The 20,771-nt window shown below is 45.0% G+C and overlaps 1 protein-coding gene across 2 annotated transcripts in view; it reads left to right on the top strand.

Annotated features, from left to right (window-relative positions):
- The window catches only part of LOC122543750 (uncharacterized), a 35,972-nt gene extending 17,062 nt beyond the window's left edge, over nucleotides 1-18,910 (top strand). Inside the window, exons 2-6 of one of the 2 annotated variants that reach the window (XM_043682508.2) lie at nucleotides 5,324-5,413; nucleotides 6,603-10,434; nucleotides 11,460-11,567; nucleotides 11,686-11,784; nucleotides 16,084-18,910. In XM_043682508.2, the coding sequence (XP_043538443.2) occupies nucleotides 6,899-7,591 (693 nt within the window). In that variant the 5' untranslated portion in view covers nucleotides 5,324-5,413; nucleotides 6,603-6,898 and the 3' untranslated portion in view covers nucleotides 7,592-10,434; nucleotides 11,460-11,567; nucleotides 11,686-11,784; nucleotides 16,084-18,910. The remainder of the gene's footprint in view (nucleotides 1-5,323; nucleotides 5,414-6,602; nucleotides 10,435-11,459; nucleotides 11,568-11,685; nucleotides 11,785-16,083) is intronic. The other variant, XM_087974203.1, reaches the window with a different exon arrangement.
- The last annotated feature ends 1,861 nt before the right edge of the window (nucleotides 18,911-20,771 follow it).

Raw genomic sequence — 20,771 nt, 5'->3', positions numbered from 1 at the left:
AGGGGGAAGGTGGTCTCTGGTTCTTGGGAACTTCTCAGTGATGTTCAGTTGCCGTCGGTTGCTCATAACTCTTAGGTCTGCAGTAACTTGATCTGTCCCACCATTGGGCCCCTTCCTCCTTTCTGTTCTAAATCCTCTCCCGGCAGTCCTCTTGTACATGTCCCTAAGGGCAGCGCGCTGGCTCAGTGGTTAGCACCGCTGCCTCACGGTACCAGGGACCCGGGTTCGATTCCGCCTCAGGACAGAAAGTCTGTGGGGAGTTTGCACATTCTCCTTGTGTCTGCGTGGGTTTACTCTGGATGCTCTGGTTTCCTCCCACCATCCAAAGATATGTAGGTTAGGGTGGATTGGCCATGCAAATTGCCCGTGTGTTCAGGGATGTGTAGGTTCGGTGCATTAGTCGGGGTAAATGTACAATAATAGGATAGGGGAATGGGTTTGGGTGGGATACTCTTCGGAGGGTCAGCGTGGACTTGTTGAGCCGAAGGGTCTGTTTCCACACTGTAGGGATTCCATGATTTGCCACAGTTGATACGTTTCAGGTTATCAATTATTGCTAAATTCACTACAGCGATGGCATAGGCCTCCATTACAGTAACACTTCTTCTCTCTGTCACCTTCGACTACGGTTCCTCCTCTCTCCCTGTCCTCCACAGCAGCTGCTTCAGTTTTCCGTGTTTTATCTATCCCAGTCGCCTAGCTTTCCAGATCGTCTCAGGTGTTGCGTGTAGATAGTCAGGACTGACTGATTAGAAGGGCTAATCTTTATACATAGAGTCATAGAAGCGTACAGCATGGAAACAGACCTTTCAGTCCAACGCGTCCATGCTGACCAGATATCCCAACCCAATCTAGTCCCACCTGCCAGCACCTGGCCCATACCCCTCCAAACCCTTCCTATACATATACCCATCCAGATGCCTTTTAAATGTTGTGATTGTACCAGCCTTCACCACATCCTCTGGCAGCTCATTCCATACACGTACCACCCTCTGTGTGAAAAAGTTCCCTCTTAGGTCTCTTTTGTATCTTTCCCCTCTCACCCTAAACCTATGCCCTCTGGTTCTTAACTCCCCGACCCCAGGGAAAAGACTTTGTCTATTTATCCTATCCATACTCCTCATGATTGTATAAACCTCTATAAGATCACCCCTCGGCCTCCAATGCTCCAGGGAAAACAGCCTTAGCTTAGTCAACATCTCCCTATATCTCACATCCTCCAACCTGGCAATATCCTTGTAAATTTTTTCTGAACCCTTTCAAGTTTCACAACATCTTTCTGATAGGAAGGAGACCAGAATTGCGTACAATATTCCAACAGTGGCCTAACCAATGTCCTGTACAGCCGCAACATGACCTCCCAACTCCTGTACTCAATACTCTGACCATTAAAGTAAAGCATACCAAACGCCGCCTTCACTATCTTATCTACCTGCGACTCCACCTTCAAGGAGCTATGAACCTGCACTCCAAGGTCTCTTTGTTCAGCAACACTCCCTGGCACCTTGCCATTAAGTGTAGAAGTCCTGCTAAGATTTGCTTTCCCAAAACCCAGTACCTCACATTTATCTGAATTAAACTCCATCTGCCACTCCTCAGCCCATTGGCCCATCTGCTCAAGATCCCTTTGTAATCTGAGGTAACCCTCTTCGCACTCCACTCTACCTCCAATTTTGGTGTCACCTGCAAACTTTCAGAGGAATGTATTTGAACTTAACTGGAGCATCGGGCGCCTGCAGGCAAGGGACTCCATTTCCTTGGCCATGGCCACACTCTGTGGTTTCCTCCCAATGGTACACTCCAGTCAGTGACATCTCTGCTTCCCCTTCAGGTGGCGAGGCTCCTGAACACATTCCGAGGGCTGGTGACGCTGGACCTGCCAGTGTTATTTTAATCATTCTCTGCTTCTCTAGTGATTGATTTTCATGTTTTATTAGTTCCACGTGAACTCCGAAAACTAACATTAAGGCCTCATCTTCCAACCCCTTTTTATCCTGTGACTCTCTTTGCATGTTAGGTGGCTTTGCGGGATTCCAGTTTTCTTTAATCATTCGATCAACTTCTCATTTCTATCTGCTAGAAATCGGGGGAAGGATGCTTCAGGCAACCCCCCCCCCACCCCACCAAAATCTAATTCTCCCTCTGCTGTCATGGCCATTATTACAAGGGAGCGAGTGGAAAGATCTCCAGGATCCATGACTCAAAACAAAAACGTGCACGCACACACAGACCATGGTGAACGCTACACATGTACCTGTGGTCCGATTCTTGCCTGCTGTGCTATACCAGACTGCACATCAATTCCATCCACATCGCAGGGTGAATAACCACACCTTCGTACACTCATCAGATTCTCTTCTGCGTCCTCCTGCAGGAGTACCTGAGCCAAATGTCCTCCCAGCCCCCTCTGTAGGACATGGTGCTCCTCAGCCCTGGAGGTCTTAACACGCTGGCCCGACAGGGTATTGTGACCGACCCCACTTGCTATCCTGATGTCCCCACTCTTTCAGACTGAATGAACTCAGTTTCAGGTACAGTACGGGCGCGGTGGCTCAGTGGTTAGCACTGCGGCCTCACAGCACTAGGGTCCCAGGTTCGATTCCAGCCTCTGGTGTCTGTCTGTGTGGAGTTTGCACATTCTCCCCATGTCTGCGTGGGTTTCCTCCGGGTGCTCCAGTTCCCTCCCACAGTCCAAAGATATGCTGGTTAGGTGAATTGGCCAGGCTAAATTGCCCATAGTGTTAGGTGCATTAGTCAGAGGGAATTTGGTCTGGGTGGGTTACTCTTCGGAGGGTCGGTGTGGACTGGTTGGGCCGAAGGGCCTGTTTCCACACCTTAGGGAATGTAATCTCATCTAATACTGACGTAACCTGACTGCCCACTTGTCTGTGGTACTGCTCCCCACATCCTGCTCACAGTGACAAACTGTTGGGGTGGAATGACCAAATGTTTCGCTTGACCCCCAGGACTCCATTTCCAGAGGTTAGTGGGAAGAAACCCTCTGAAAATCCAGACAGCTCTTCAGTCAACAAAGGAAAGCATCCATTTTTTTATACACTTGTTTCATCCCGCCTTTAGCATTTACAAACCAGTCATGGTATTGGTTACAGAGATTTACAATTCAACTTAGTCATGTTACCCAACAGCTGGAGACGGTCCTCCATGGGCTCATGATCTTTCCCAGACTCTCTGATCTCCCTTTTTGGGGCTTCTCACAATTAGGTTAGATTCCCTACAGTATGGAAGCAGGCCCTTCGGCCCGACAAGCCCACACCAACCCTGCAAAGGGAAACCCACCCAGACCCATTCCCCCACCCCATAAGTACATTAGTCAGGAGTAATTAACATTAGGGGCAATTTAGCATGGGCAATTCACCTCTCCTACACCTCTTTGGATTGTGGGAGGAAATCCACGCAGCCACAGGGAGAATGTGCAAACTCGACACAGACAGTCGCCCGAGGCCTGAATTGAATCCTGGTCCCTGGCGCTGTGAGGGAGCGGTGCTAACCACTGAGCCACTGTGCCATCTGAATACAATAGACATGGTAGGACACCCCAGGATAAAGATAGGGATATCCAGTTAAAACAAAAGCATGACGCAGCTGGAAATTGTATTCATGTATATTCATTCCCAGACATTTGCCAGCTCTATCATGTTTTTGTTTTAACTAGATATCCCTATCTTTATCCTGGGGTGTCCTACAATGTTCTCATTCAAACCACATTCCAGTGTCTGCGAGTTTCTGTGCATTTACTGTTTGAGACTGGTCTTCCCTCATAATTTATTCGAATAGTTTCCTCTAATGCCTTCAGTGTTTTTTCTTCAGTGTTTGTGAATCTATAACTACTTCAGAATCTGTGTCGATGATTATTCGACAGATCTTAACTAAAACCTACGATTAATATTGGAGACAGATTCACTAATTAAACCCAGTGTGAAACGCCTTGTGTATAAATAACTGCAGCTGCCTATTCCGTCTCAGTGCTGTTATTGAATTGAATTGAATTGAATTTATTGTCTCGTGTACCGAGGCACAGTGAAAAGCTTTGTCTTGCGAGCAATACAGGCAGGTCACAGAGTTAAGTAGCATAGATAGTAAATAATAGGGAAACAGCGGCAAAAACAAAAACACAGGTACAGACAAATGTTAAGAGTTTGAGAGTCCATTCAGTATTCTAACAGTTGGGTAGAAACTGTTGCAAAACCGGCTGGTGCGTGTGGTCAGGCTTCTGTACGTTCTCCCCGATGGTAGAGGTTGTAGAAAAACATTGCCGGGGTGGGATGGATCTTTGAGAATGCTGGCGGCCTTTCCTTGACAGCGCGCCTGGTAGATGGATTCTATAGATGGGAGTTTGGCCTTTGTGATTGTCCGGGCCGAGTTCACCACTCTCTGTAACCGTCTCCGATCTTGAATGGTACAGTTGCCATACCAGGTAGTGATACATCCAGACAGAATGCTCTCGATGGTGCACCTATAAAAGTTGGCAAGGGTATTCACCGTCACGGCAAATTTCCTCAGCTGCCTGAGGAAGAAGAGACTTTGGGCCTTTGTGACCAGTGCATCCACATGGAGAGTCCAAGAAAGCTTGTTGTAAATGAGCACTCCCAGGAGCTTGACACTCTCTACTCTAACACCACAGAGGTTTAATATGTGTCGGGGGGCATGCATAACTTCCCGCTAAAGTCAATAATGAGTTCCTTGCTTTTGCTGGCATTGAGAGCTAGGTTGTTCTCAGTGCACCATTTTTCCAGGTCTTCCACCTCCCGTCTGTAGTCTGTTTTTTCATCATCTGAGATTCGACCGACTATGGTAGTGTCATCAGTGAACTTGTAAATGGCATTAGTCTGGTATTTGGTGATGCAGTCATGGGTATACAGTGAGTACAGTAGGGGGCTGAGTGCACACGCCTGGGGTCGGGTGGGGGTGGGGGGGGTTCCAGTGTTGAGTTTTAGTGAGGATGAAATATTGACCCCAATCTTCACTGATTGTGGCCTGTGGGTCAGGATCCAGTTGGAGAGAGTGGGGCTTTGTCCGAGATCACTAAGTTTAGTAATCAGTCTCAAGGAGATAATAGTGTTGAAGGCTGAACTGTTACCTTGGGTCCTCAAAGCAACAATCGCTCGTGTGAAGGCTACACAAAGCAAATATTTTCCAAGCTTTTTATCTACGGTCAGCCATGTTCTGTTGGTAATGCCATGGGTAAGCACTGGCCACGTTATCCTTTTGCTCCTAATATACTGTCCCAAACCTGGTCCTTTTTTTTTTTAAAAGTTATAACTTTTTTCTCATGGATACCATGGCCTTGGCTTTTGTTTTCCAGAGGGGTTACAAACAGGCCGGGCTCCAAACCGACTGGCTTGGTACGGAGTTTGCAGGGTATTGAGAGGGCGTTTTGTTCATACATAAAGAGGTGAGACTTTAAGCCAAAGCATTTTATGATTTCTGTAAAATAAGTAACCTGTATAAGTCGTGAGGGCTTGGTCAGCTCTCTAGCTGAGCAGTCCATTTCAGAACTTGAGTTAGGAGTTCAGCAGTGGGCTGTGTGGAAACAGGCTGCTAGATTCTCTCTCCTTCTGCCCTGCTAACTTCCACCTGTAAGCCTTAGTTTCATTTTTAAGAGGTTTGTTTATTGGGACTGTTATGTATATTCTGAAAAACGTAATTAACATAGAACATTACAGCGCAGTCCAGGCCCTTCGGCCCTCAATGTTGCGCCGACCTGTTATACCAATCTGAAGCCCATCTAACCGACACTATTCCATGTACGTCCATATGCTTGACCAATGACGACTTAAATGTACTTAAAGTTGGCGAATCTACTACCGTTGCAGGCAAAACATTCCATACCCTTACTGCTCTGAGTGAAGAAACTACCTCTGACTTCTGTCCTATATCTATCACCCTTCAATTTAAAGCTATGCCCCCTTGTGCTCGCCGTCACCATATTTGGAAAAAGGCTCTCCCTGTCCACCCTATCTAACCCTCTGATTATCTTGTATGTCTCTTTTAAGTCACCTCTCAACCTTCTTCTCTCTAACGAAAACAGCCTCCAGTCCCTCAGCCTTTCCTTGTAAGACCTTCAAAGTCTTGTTTGGGACAGTCTGAGTTCCGTGGGTATTCTCTACTCTGTTCTTTTGTGTTCATTGTGTAATTTTGTGAATACATTTATTTGTCTGTTTTAAAACCTGGTAGTCAACCCCGCTAACTGATTCCAGGTAATATTCACTGTACACTTACTGAAACAAATTGCAAACTTGTGGTCTGGGCTGCCTGCTTAAGAATGCTTTGATTGGTCTGGCCAAGTCTCTAACAATAATTTGAAAGATGCATTTAGATTTTCCTTTATTATATTTGCCAGTGTTTTTTCTCATGTCCTGTCGTGTTGCTTGGGTCCAGATTGGGTGACAAGGTTCCCTACCCTGAAGGGAGTTAGGGAATTTGTTGAGTTTTTAATCACAAGTCCAACTTTGATGGTCTCTTTGTCTCAGCATCGGCCTCACAAGTGACCAGATTGGTCCAGCTCCGTTTCGCAACTTGCTGTTTTATTTTTGTGGTTTCGTTTTCATTGCCTTCTCTCTGTTTTATATTTGTTTTTCAAGGGATGGAAAAGGAAGACTTCCGTGTAGGAGCATCTAACGCAACATCACGCCAGCAACCTGAAAGAGACGTTCAGTGTATCAGAACCTGAACGTAATTAAATTTTCAACATGACAAAATAAAATTTGCATTCCCTGTGATGGGAAAGAAGGCATGTCCTCTGTGTGTAGACACGACTTCAGTTGATCATCTGGTTTATAAGAACAGGTGGATTTGCAGTCGGGAAACTGAAACCAATCAACACGTCAGTACCTCACAGATAAAATTATTGTGACCTGCAATCGTTGGATATTTAACAATGGAAGATAAAAGCTCTGTTCACAGAGCGGAGGAAACGTGCACGTGTTGTATGTGTGGACAGTGTTTCACCAGATCATCCAACCTTTCAAGGCACAAGTGCAGTCACGCTGAGGAGAATATATTGAAATGTGGCAAAGCAGTCCAATCCCCATCTGAGCTGGAGACTCTCCAACCCAGTCAGACAGAAGACAAACTGTTTAGCTGCTCAGAGTGTGGCAAGGGGTTTACTCAGTCATCTGACCTGCTGAAACACCAGCGGGTTCACACCGGGGAGAGACCATTCATCTGCTCCAAGTGTGGGAAGGCATTCACCGATTCGTCCAATTTGCTGAAACACCGACGCGTGCATAGCGACGAGAGACCTTTTAAATGCCCAGAGTGCATGAAGTGCTACAAAAGTTCCCGAGAACTGATGTCCCATCAGCGTGTTCACACGGATGAGAAACCGTTCAAGTGCTCTCACTGTGGGACTGGCTTCAGGTGGTCCTCTCACCTCATTGTACACCAGCGCGTACACACTCAGGAGAGGCCATTTACCTGTCCTGAATGCGGCAAGGGATTCACTCAATCATCAAACCTACTGACCCATCAGCAAGTTCATACTGGAGAGAGACCATTCACCTGTTCGGAGTGTGGGAAGGGATTCACTCACTCAACTGCTTTGCTGAGACACCGCCAAGTTCACGAGTAATGACAGTGATTGGATTTTCTGTCGTCATATACAAAACTGAAGCATGTTCACTGGGGCCTGTTTGTTCATCAGCTCCAGCCCGGTGTTGATTTTTCGGGGTAAAAGTCAAATAAGTCAGTGCTCCATTCCTCCAAATTAAGGTTTACCCAGTTACCAAAGTACTTATCTCACGTTCAGTACTGGATGAACAGAAATACCCTCCAATTGAAATGGAGATGACCAAAGTCACTGTCTTGAGTCGCCATGACAAATTCTGTTCTGTAAATACTGAGCCTGTGCCTCTCCCCAGGAACCTATTTTGAATACGTCTGTTCACAAACTCAGTGTCATCGAGTCCTATAGCAGAGACTGGCCCTTTTGGCTCAAACTGGTCCACGCTGACCAAAATGTCCATCCACACTAACCCCATTTCCCTGCACTTGGCCCATATCCTTCTAATCCTTCCCTATCCATGTATTTGTCCAAATGCCTTTTAAATGTTGTTAATGTACCCGCCTCAACCACTTCCGCTGGCAGCCCATTCCATATCCGTCCCACCCTCTGTGTAAAAGCAAGTTGCCCCTCAGGTTCCCTTTTATTCTTTCCCCTCTAATCTTAAACTGATGCCCTCTACTCCTCGATTCCCCAACCCTGAGCACATTCACCCTATCCCTGCCTCTCATGATCTTTTACACTTCTGTAAGATCCCTCCTCATTCTCCTACATTCTAAAGGAAGAAGTCCTCGCTTGTCCAACCTCTCCCTATAACTCAGACCATTGAGTCCGGGCAACATCCTTGTAAATTCCTTCTGCACTCTTCCCAGTTTAATAACATCGTTCCTACAGCAAGGTGACCAAAACTGAACACAGTACTCCAAGTGCGGCCTCGCCAACATCCTGTACAACTGCAACATAACTTCCCAACTTCTATCCTCGACGTCCTGACTGGTGAAGGCCAGTGTACCAAAAGCCTCCTTCGCTTCCCTGTCTATCTGTGATTCCACTTTTAGAGAACCATGCACCTGAACTCCAACCTCCCTCTGTTCCCGACATTCCTTAAGGCCCCACCATTCACCATCAATCTCCTAGCTTGATTTGACTTTGCAAAATGCAAGACCTCACATTTATCCATATTCAACTCCATTTGCCATTTCTCAGCCCACTTCCCCAGCTGATCAAGGTCCTGCTGTAATCTCTGAGAACCTTCCTCACTGTCCACAGTCCTGCCGATTTTTAGTGTCGTCTACAAACTTACTGATTGTACCTTGTACATTCTCATCCAAGTCATTGATACAGATAACAAACTACAATGGACCCAGCACCGACTCCTGAGGTACATTCACCTTTTTGAGTTGTGACGGTAATATCACATCTGCACGCATTGTGGATGTTTCAACACATCTCTCCCCTGTTTTCCCCCTCCCCCACCCACCCCACTCCAGTTCATCTGTTGCTGAAACTCAACTAAAATTTGGTTACCTTTCGACTTGATGTTTCCAATGCAGTCTGAGCGAGTGTCTCTCATTCATCAGAAAAAAAAAGCTATGTTGCTCTTGGTCTTTCTAAGCTATCAACCCTATGCTGACTGATTCCGGGCCAAATGTGTTTAATATGAAATTGCTCCATGAGTACATTTCCCCTCATCTGCAATTGCAACCTCCCAATCTGTGTCACAATTTATTTATAATTTCTACCTGCACAAACTGAGAGATACCTACTTTCATTTTGGTCTCTCGATCTTTCACACCCTCTTAACACCCCAAAGTGATTCACAATCAATGATCAGGTTTGAAAGGATGGATATGCAGAGCTGAATGCTACAATTTGAAACCAGGTGACCCTGGCTCTATGTGGTCATAAATCAAATCATTGAATATAACTGGTTGATAAAGGTACTGAAAAAGCTCTTTATTTGCGGAGGGATGAATTACAAAAGAAAATAGTAATTAGAATCCTGACAGTGTGGAAACAGACCCTTTGGCCCAATAAGTCCACGCCGACCCTCCGAAGAGTAACCCATACAAAACCATTCCCCTAACTGATGTTTACCACCTGACTAATGCACCTAACTTATATATCCCTGAACACTACGGGCAGCTTAGCACAGGCAATCTAACCTAATGTGCACATCTTTGGATTGCGGGAGGAAACCCACGCAGACACGGGAGAATGTGCAAACTCCACACAGAGAGATGCCCTGAAGAGGGAATCGCACCCAGGTCCCTGGGCGCTGTGAGGCAGCAGTGCTAACCACTGAACCACCATGCTGCTCCAGTAGTTAAAGTCGTTGACCTATTCACATTCTAAATCCTCTTCTGCTGAAATGGTGCATTCAGTTCTGAGCACCACACTTGGAGAAAACATGATCAGGCCTTTGGAGGTGGTGCAGAAAATGTTTGCGGGAATAGTATCAGGCACCTGCAAAGTGTAATGTAAAATGTTCACAGTTCCAACAATACCCAAGAAACTGGCACCATCCACGATTTCCAGCAGCTGCGACATGCACTTGCTTCATGACCAGCGGGCAGCGTGTACCGTCTAAGATGTAGTGCACCGTCTCACCAAGGCTCCTTCAACAGCACATTCCAAACCCCACTACAACTGAGAAGTTAGTTGGATTACCACCATGTTACAAATTAGTTTTACCACCATTAATTGCAATCCCCCTCAAAACCGTCCTGAATTGAAACTTTATCACGATTAACCCTCTGTCACTGGATCAGAATCCCAGAGCTACCTTCCAGACAGCACTGTGGGCGTACTTTCGGCAACTGGACCGTAGCAGTACAAATAAGCAGTTCACCAGCTCCTTCACTGCTGGTCTGGGCGACAGAGACCACATCCATGAATATATTAGAAGTAAGGTAGGTTTCTGGTTTGTGGACACCTAGCAGAAGCTAGGATGCTCTACTTGGAGCTGAGAAAATGAACCTGTGGATTTAGTCAGATGAAGATTTGTTTCCAGGATATTTTCTCTTCAGCGAGAGATAGAAACTATTAGCATTGATGCAACATTCGTAACGCACAGCTTTCAGAGTGGACAAATGTTGCAGGGTAAAAATGTGGAGATTATTTTACTCAGCAAGTTCTGAGGAACCAGAATGGACTGGATGGCATCTGGAATGAGATTCAGCGATTGTTCTTAGAAGAGATTTGGAATGTAACTATTTTAAGGAAAGTTTTTGGGGAGTGGGGTCTATGAGCAATGGGAGTGGGAATAGATTTGCCGTGTTTTTCAACTGAGAGATAACCGTTCCAGTGCACTGAATTGCCGCTCGCCCCTGAGCCGTTCTGCTGTAACGTGCGTTTCGTTAACGTAAGTTTGCTGGACCGTGATTGACGAGTTGGGGACACCGTTTCTAAAGCGTGAACTTTTAAAGTGTGTGTTGGCTGTAGTTCGGTTGCATCGGCAACAGTTTAAGCACTGTTTCTAAAGTGCGATTTTTCTATAACGCAGGGTTGCACAAGGACGCAACTGTCGTGTTATAAAATGACTATCTGTACTATGCTGTCGGTCAGGAAACTCATCCAGGGCAGCTGATAGGGATGCTTGTGCTCCCCTCCACACCCCTGGCTGATTGGTGGTACGTGACCAATATTGCTGAAGGGGGTTTGTGGTGGGGTTGGTTCTCCATCCAATAGGGATGACCAAAGGGCAGGGTTAATCTATATGCGCATGACTATGCTCCTGGGTAGCAGCAGTGCTGCTGCCAGTGAGGTCTGGGCGCGTGAGTGATGCGAAGGAGATTGTAAAAGGGAGGCAACAGTGGGGACAGGGGGAGGCAGACATAGGGGTGTGGACTGGAGCTGGGCTCTACGTAACAGCTGTCAAAGGAGAGAATTTCTATCCTGGACTGAGGGCAATAACTTCAGTGAACTCGTTTTTCAGCATGTTGCAAATGGAGGATTTGCATTCGGGAACCAAAACCAATCATCACATTGAGGTCTGACGGTGTTCCTCGATTCATCAGAACCTGGGCATTCGGGACGTTTGAGGGTAAGCAGTGAGCTCCAGCATCTTTGTTGCTGTAAAAGAAATACCTTTCTCTCCTCTCCCCTGGAGATGTTCATGAAAATCTGACACCCTTGTCCCTTAATCATTTCATCTGTGGCAGGTCTCCCTCCAATCGAAAACAAAAGCAGAATTGGCTGGAGAAACTCAACAGGCCTGGCAGCATCTGTGGAGAGAAACGGGCCTTCATCCGGAAACTCAGGTAATGTTAGACCGTAAGACATAGGAGCAGACATGAGGCCATTCGGCCCATCGAGTCCTTTCGCCGTTCAGTCGTGGCTGATAAAGTTTCTCAACCCTTATTCTCCCACCTTATCTCCATAACCTTTGATCCCTTTGACAGTCAAGAACCTATCTATGTTTATCTTAAATATATTCAGTGACCTGGCCTCCACGGCCTTCTGCGGCAATGCATTCCAAAGATTCTCCACTCACTGCCTGAAGACGTCTCTCCTCATATCCGTTCTAAAGGGTCTTCTCTTTGTTCTGTGGCTGTGCCTTCTGGTTCTCAACTGCTAATAGAAACACCTTCCCAACATTCTATCCAGGCCATTCAGTATTCTGTAAGTTTCAATTGGATTCCCCCCCATCCTTTGAAACCCCATTGAATGCAGATCCCAGAGTCCTCAAATGTTCCTGTTGTGTTCCATCTGCCCATCATCCTTGCCCATTCTCCGAACCTGTCAAAATCCATCTGCAGCCTCCCTGCCTCCTCAGTAGAGTCATAGCACGGAAACAGACCCTTCAGTCCAACCCGTCCATGCTGACCAGATATCCCAACCCAATCTAGTCCCACCTGCCAGCACCCAGCCCGTATCCCTCCAAACCCTTCCTATTCATATACCCATCCAAATGCCTCTTAAATGTTGCAATTGTACCAGCCTCCACCACTTCCTCTGGCAGCTCATTCCATACACGTACCACCCTCTGTGTGAAAACGTTGCCCCTTAGGTCTCTTTTATATCTTTCCCCTCTCACCCTAAACCTATGCCCTCTAGTTCTGGACTCCCCGACCCCAGGGAAAAGACTTTGTCTATTTACCCTATCCATGCCCCTCATGATTTTGTAAACCTCTATAAGGTCACCCCTCAGCCTCTGACGCTCCAGGGAAAACAGCCCCAGCCTGTTCAGCCTCTCCCATATAGCTCAAATCCTCCAACCCTGGCAACGTCCTTGTCAATCTTTTCTGAACCCTTTCAAGTTTCACAACATCTTTCCGATAGGAAGGAGACCAGAATTGCACACAATAATCTAGCAGAGATAGTATGGCTTCATGAATGGAAATTACACCTGAATAATTTATTACAATTTGAAGAGGTAACAATCGGAATAGGTAAATGTGCACCAGTAATCATAATATAATTGGATTTCTAGAAGTTATTCGATAAGGCATTACACATTCGGCTACTCAATAAGACAAGAGCCCATGTAACATATCAGCATGGACAAAGGATCGACTAACTGACAGAACACAGTCGGGGCATAGTGGCCATTTTCAGGATGGCAGCCTGTTACTAGTGGATTGCCACAGGAATCAGTACTGACCACAGTAATTTACAATAGCTATGAATAACTTGGATGAGGGAAGTAATTGTACCAAAGTCAAGTTTATGGATGAGTCAGAATAGATGGGATGCACGTACAGTCGGTTCTGCTGTAACGTGTATTTCTTCAACGCGAATTGGCTTTAATGTGATTGAAGAATTTGGATTATTCTTTGTAGAATGTGAACTTTCCTTACCTGCACTGGCCATAAGGTGACTCTGGCCCTGTTAGTTTAAATGGTGCAGCTATTGAACAATTTTCTTACAACGTAAGTTGGCATCAGAACAGACCTGTCACGCTGTATCAGAACCGACGGTACTGAGTTTGACAGGGCTTGCAGAGATGTGGACAGCTAAGGTTATTGACAAGAAAATGGCAGATACAATATGCTGTGGGAAAGTGTGACGTGATGCACCTTGGCAGGGAAGCAGAGGAACTGAATGCCAATTAGAGAAAGGCTGCAGAGTAGAAAGATTTCAGAGTCCTACATAAACCACAGAAAGCGAGCATCCATGTGCCGGTGATAGGGAGGGCAAACTGATTTTCTGCCCTTATATCAAATGCAATGAAGAACAAAAGTATGGAAGCCTTGTTGTTTTAATATGAGGAGAAATTGAATAGTTCGGGCCTGTACTCTTTGGAGTTTAGATGACTTTGCTGAAACATGAAATTTTCTTGGGTGCATGACAAGATGGTTGTAAAAAGGTTGGTTTCCCTTGCTGGAGAATCGAGGATGAGAGGGCACGTCTGAGCATTTTATAGTTAAGACAGAAATGAAGACAAATTTCTTTTCTCCGGGCCTTGTGAATCTGTAGAATCATTTACCCACAAAGGGCTGTTGAAGCTTCCTCATTGAGTATATTCAAGGCTGTGATGGATTTTTAATCGGTAAATGCAATCAGAGATTATGGCTGAAAGGCAGCAGAGTGGTGTAGAGGATTCATTGAATAATGAAGCAGAGTTCAAAAGCAAATTCACTACCCAGCCAGTAAACTTACTGAAGTGATTTTAACAACAAAATATCTTAAACAAGACAAGTAGACTGTTCACTGCACTCCAGCTGTGGTCTCATTCATGCCTCATTAGCGACAGCAGGTAGCCCAGGTTCGGTTCCAGCCTCTGGATGCTCCGGTTTCCTCCCACAGTCCAAAGATGTGCAGGTCAGAGTGAATTGGCCGTGCTAAATTGCCCCAGAGTGTTAGGTACATTAATGAGAGGGAAATGGGTCTTGCTCGGCTACTCTTCGGCGGGTCGGTGTGCACTGCTTGGGCTGAAGGGCCTGTTTCCACATTGTAGGTAATCTAATCTAATCTGGTAAAAAAAAAACTCTGTTTCTATGCCCCATTCCCTTTGAAATAAAAGCAAACTTTGCATTTGTCTTCCGATATCTGCTAAATGTTCGCTTTTTGTGATTTATGCCTGACAATCCTATATCCCTTGGTGATGCAGCTTTCTGGTGTCTTTCCTGAATTAAAGGGTATCCAGCACCTTTACTTATCCTGCAGAAGTGTATTCTATTCCTTCTGCCTGGTTGTTACCCACTCACTTTTTAACCTGTCAATAGCCTTGTGTAGACTGTTTGGAGACAAAAACAAAACTGCTGATGCTGGAATCCAAGGTAGACAGGCAGGAGGCTGGAAGGACACAGCAAGCCAGGCAGCGTCAGGAGGTGGCGAAGTTGACAGTTCGGGTGTAACCTTTCTTGTCCTGTGTTCTTCCAGCCTACTTTGTGTAGACTCTTTGTCAACTTTATCACTTGTTTGCTTATTGGTGTCTGTGTCATGCATAAAAGAGGTTGCAAGGCATTCATTTTCCGCATTTAAGTCATGAATATAAGTAGCGATGGCCTCAGCATTGTGGCGGTCCACGTTGCAAGTTGCCATCCTGCAAATGCCATCCATCTCCCACAGCTGTATCTACTATTTCTTAGCCAATTGTGTCCATGATAATATACTACCACCAACACCATGCATCCTTTCTCACTGAATAGCCACGTGCAGCTTGGTATGGAACATTTTTTTAAAAAAAAATCCAAACATACTTCCACTTTGTCTATTTTGCTCATTGCCACCTCGGAGAATTCTTGTCCATTTGGTCAACATGATTCTCCCCTCAAGAAGCCACGCTGACTTTACCTGATTGTTATGTGTGATTGAATAACAGAAACATGATCCAGAGGAGCAGCTGTGTTGGACTGGGCCGGACAAAGTTTAGAAAAAAAAATCACGCAACACCAGGTTATCGTCCAACAGGTTTATGTGGTGCCTCCAAATAAACCTGCTTAGCTAATGACCTGGTGTGTGTTGTTTTTTAAACTTTTGAATGAGAGATGTTGATCCCTGTGTGAAATAGCAACTGGCTGAACGTGAAGTAAAATCCTTCCATGCACCCAAGGAGCGACACGTTCCATTTCCCGAGGGAGTGGCGTGGATCCTGCTGGGATTTGATGGCGACTGGAGATTTGCTGTCCGCAAATTGCCTTCAAGATGTTCAGTCTGAGAGCATGACCCCTGCCCACTCTCCCAGCAATGATACAGCTAACCATGGGGGCCTGGCTGATTGACAGCAGCTCTGGGCCAATCGGTGAAGGGGCGTGGGTTTGGTTGCCCAATCAGTCGGAGAAATTGCAGGGGTGGGGCTGGTGGAAAGTCACATGGTCACCCTCCTGTGCAGGTGCAGTGGGGCTGAGAGGTGTGGGCGAGTGTGGCGGAGGGGGGGGAGACTGTGTGAACTGAAATGTTTCATGGATATTGGATGGAGGCTGCGGGTTCACGTTAAACTCTTATTGGCAGCAAATGGGGAAAATACCTGCGGGCATCAGGGGCAGCTGTTTGCAAGTCAGCAGGGATGCATTTGCACAGAGTAAGCTCAAACCATGATCAGTGTGAGACTCCCTTCCAATTGCTGTCATGCATCGACAGTACTGGATTTAATTTTGTAAACTGTTTTTTTGCAGGATATTAAATGAGGCGAATCTGACTGTTCACCTCATGAGGGGCTTATTTTCGAAATGTCGATTCACCTGCTTCTCCGATGCTGCCTGACCCACTGTGCTTTTTCAGCGCCACACTCTCGACTGTCAAACAATCTTCGACCAGGCAAGAAAGAGACTTTTCTGTGGGAACACATTTCAAGTATCGTTATGAGTGGAAAAGCAACAAGGTCTACCAAATCCAAGTTAGATCACACTTGGATTAAGTGTTCAGTTCTGGGACCACACCTGAGGGAGAAACGATCTGTGTTGGAGGAAGTAAATGGCAGATTCACCAGAGTGATCTCTTCATTTGAGGAATTGTTATGAGACAAGGCTGCCACAATGAGTTATAGTCATTACAACATAGAAACATGCTAATTGGCCCATGTGACCTCCAGCACTCAATATTCCATTAGTTTTGAAATAGTTATGGAGAAGCTTTGTATAAAATTTAAAGTTCATAATTGGAGTAAGGCAAATTTTGATGGTAGAAGGCAGGGACTTTCAAAACTTGACTGGGGTAGTCTGTTCGTGGGATAACTGGCAAGTGGGAGGCTTTCAGAAGTGAGATGCTAAGTTCAGAGGCATTATGTATCTGTTAAAGTGGAGGGTAAGGTTGGGAAGAGTAGGGAACAATGGATGAATAAAGATATCGAGGATCTGCTCAAACAGGAAAAAAAGAGGCATATGCTAGGTAAAGGCAGCTGGGATCAAGTGAATCTCTTGAAGCATGTCGGAGCTTTCTTAAGAGGGCAATCAGGAGGGCTAAATTGGGATTATTAGACAGTCATTGCAAATAACATTAAGGATAATCCAAAGAGGTTCTACAAGGGTATGTTAAGACCAAAAGAGCAACTGTGTGAGGTCATGCACTTTGATAGTAAGAATACAGCCATGAACTATATTCTAAATTAAGAGACAAATCAAAAATCTCAAGTGCAAATGGACTTGGGAGTTTTCGTCCACGTTTCTCTTTAGATAAAATGGCAGGTCAAGTTGATGGTTAGGAAGGGAAATACATCATTGTCATTCATGTTGAGAAGACTGGAATTTAAAAAAAAAGCAATGTATTTCGGAGGCATTATAAGGCTCTCGTCAGACAACATTTAAAGTTTTGCGAGCAAGCTTTGGTCCCATACCTCAGGCAACATGTATTGGGCATGGAATGAGTCCAGAGGAGGTTCACGACAATCATCTCAGGAATGAAAGGCTGAGCACATGAGGAATGCTTGAGGGTTCCGTGACTATACTCAATGGAGTTTAGAAGAACGAAAATTGATCTGATTAAACCTTATAGAGTATTGAATGGCGTAGACAGAATGGACATTGGAAAGATGTTTCCATTGGTAGGAGAGACTAGAGCACGAGGGCACAGCCTTAGAGTAAAGGGAAGGCCTTTTTGTACAAAGAGTAGGATAAACTTCAGTCAGACAGTGGGGAATCTGTGAAATCAGTTACCAAAGAGGGCTGTGGAGGCCAGTTCAGTGAGTATGATAAAGACAGAGATAGATAAGTTCTTGATTGCCAAGGAGATCAAAGGTTGATGGAAGAAAGTGGGAAAATGGCGTTGGAAACCTTATTAGCCATGATTGAATGGTAGACTGGCATCGATGGGCCTAATGACCTAATTTCTGCTGCTATGTCTTATGGTCTTATGTTTTTAATAACATTTAAAAAGATAGTCAATGAGCTCCTTGCATAGGGGAGAGTGAGCCCTTCAAAATGATATTAAGGAAAAGAATTCAGCATCCAGTTTGCTCAGCAAAAAGCTGACAATTATATGAACACACATAGAAGCATAAGAATTGGGAGTGGAGCAGGACATTTAGATCCTCCAGCCTGTTCTGCCATTTGATAAAACCGTACCAGATTTGATTGCAGCCTCAACTCCACATTCCCACACATCTCAGATATACTTTGATTCCCCTACGGTCAAGAATCTGTCTATTCATCTCTGCGCTGAACATATTTTAATCACCCTGACTCCATCGGTTTCTGGGGCTACGTTCCTAAGACCCATGACCTTGTGAGGGAAAACACTTTTGACACCTCCATCTGAAATGGGTGACTCCATATTTTCAAGTGCACCCCTGTTTTCTAGTCCCTCTTATAAGAAGAAACAATCTTTTTTAGATTCCAACTGGTCAAGATTTCTCATAATCTTAAATGTTTTAATAAGATTCCCTCAAAATACCAATCAAAATAAGCCCGATCAGCAACTACAATATTATCCTGTCCTTTGAATTAATTCAGAGTTTTTTTTCTGTGAATGCATAGCATTCCTATAGTGTGGAAGCAGACCATTCAGCCCATTGAACCCACACCACCTCTGAAGGGCATCCAAGCCAGACGTACCCTGCTACCTTATCCCTGTAATACTGTATTTCCCATAGCTTTCACGTGCTTGGATTCTGGGAGGAAACTGGAGCACCCATAGTAAACATGGGAGAATGTGCAAAACCTCACTGGCTGGAATCGAATGCACGTCCCTGATGATGTGAGTAGCAGTGCTAACCACTGAAACATTACATTATTCCCCTCGCTGCAATGCACCCGCAGATTTATATCTTTTCTGAATAAAGGACACCAAAACGGTATACAGATGTGCTCTCACCAACCCCTTGGAAACTGGAGCAAAACATCACAACTTGTATACTCGATTTCCTTTGCAATAAGGAACAATTAATTTCTCTTTGTAAGCACTTGCTATACTTGCATAAGTTTTTGTGATGCGTGTACTAAGGCACTCAGATCCCTGTGAGCCTCATACTTTTCCAGTTCCTGTTCATTTAAATAAACTACTTTTCCATTCTTATTGCCGAAGTGAACAATTTCATGTGTTCCTGCAGTATATCACATTTCGCATAGTATCATAGTAATAGAAGCATGAGTAGGCAATTTGGCCCATTGATCCAGCATCACATTCATTAAGGTCATGAGTGACCTATGCATTGTCTCAGCTCCTCGAACCTATATTATCAGAATCATTAATTCCTCTACCATACAAAACCCATCCAACTGTATCTTCTATGTATTTAATGAAGCTGCCTCTACTGCTTCCTTGTGCAGAGAATTCCACAGATGCTCTACTTTCTGGGAAAAGCAGTTCCTCCTCATTTCTATCCTAAATCTACTCTCCCTGAGCCTGAGGCCATTTCCCCTAGTCCTAGTCTCACCCACCAACAATAGCAATTTGCCCATCTCTATATTATCATCCCTATAATAACTTTATATGTTTCCATCAGATCCCCTCTCCATCTTCTAAACTCTTGTGAGTAGAATCCCAGGCAGGTCAACCTCTCCTCATGGAAATCAACCTGATGAATCTCCTCTGCAGTACCTCACGTACGCAATACTCGAAGTGCGGCCACACCAGAGATTTGTACAGCTGTAGAAGGACCTCATGATTCTGAAACTCAATCTGTCTACCAATAAAAACTAATGCACCATATGTTTTCTTAACAACCCTCTCAACTTGGGTGGCACCTTCCAGGGATCTATGTACATGGACACTGGGGTCTCTCTGCTCATCGACATTGCCAAGAATCTTACCATTATCCCAGTACACTTTATTCCTGTTGCTCCTTGCAAAGTGAATCACCTCACCCTTTTCCATATTAAACTCCATTTGCCAGTTCTCATCCCAGCTCTGCAGGTTATCTACATCCCTCTATAACTGCAACATTCTTTGGCACTACCACAACTCCACCAACTTTGGTGTCATCTGCAAATTTACTAACTCATCCTTTTACGCACCTATCCAGGTCATTTATAAAAATGACAAACAGCAGTGGACCCAAAACATCCTTGCAGTACACCACTAGTAATTGAACTCCAGGATGAACATTTCCCATCGACCACCGCCCTCTGTCTTCTTTCAGCTCGCCAATGTCTGTTCCAAACCGCAAAATCAACCTCAAACTCGTGCCTCCGTATTTTGTGCAATGGCCTACTGAGGGGAACCTTAATAAATGCCTCACTGAAATGCAAATACATCACATTAACTGCTCTACCCTCATCCACCTGTTTGTTCACCATCTCTAAGAACTTAATAAGGCTTGTGAGGCACGACCTACGTTTCACAAAACCATGTTGACTATCCCCAATCAACTTATTCCTTTCTAGATAATTATAAGTCTTATTTCTTATTACCTTTTCCAACACTTTACCCACAACTGAAGTAAGGCTCACTGGTATGTAATTACCAGGGTTGTCTCGACTCTCCTTGAACAAGGGGACATTTGCTATCCTCCAGTCTTCTGTCACTATCACTGTAGACAGTGACGACATAAAGATAAAAGCCATAGGTTTCTGCAATGTCCTCCCTGGCTTCCCAGAAAATCCAAGGATAAATCCCACCCAGCCCATGGGTCTCATTTATGTTCACACGTTAGTGTTTAGTTTGTTTGGTTGGGAGTCATGAGACGATTTCCATAGAGATTGCAAATGAGTGGTCTCTTAGTGTCTGCACATTGATGGGATATCATTTTCCAGGAACATTTGTAGTATTTTGATACACTCTGGGCATTAAGAAGATATTTAATCAGTGTCGTCACGTTGGTGTTCCAAACAACTAGAGGAATTGTTGGATCCCTTCTCACAATCCATTCAGATGAATGGCCTTTCCCCAATGTGACTGTGAGGATTCACTTCCAACTCAGAATGGTATC

Source organism: Chiloscyllium plagiosum, unplaced genomic scaffold, assembly GCF_037043375.1.
Source record: "Chiloscyllium plagiosum isolate Xiang-an unplaced genomic scaffold, Cpla_swu_hap1 HiC_scaffold_27, whole genome shotgun sequence".
NCBI classification, from domain to species: domain Eukaryota; kingdom Metazoa; phylum Chordata; class Chondrichthyes; order Orectolobiformes; family Hemiscylliidae; genus Chiloscyllium; species Chiloscyllium plagiosum.
This window is presented reverse-complemented; position numbering and strand designations above follow the sequence as displayed.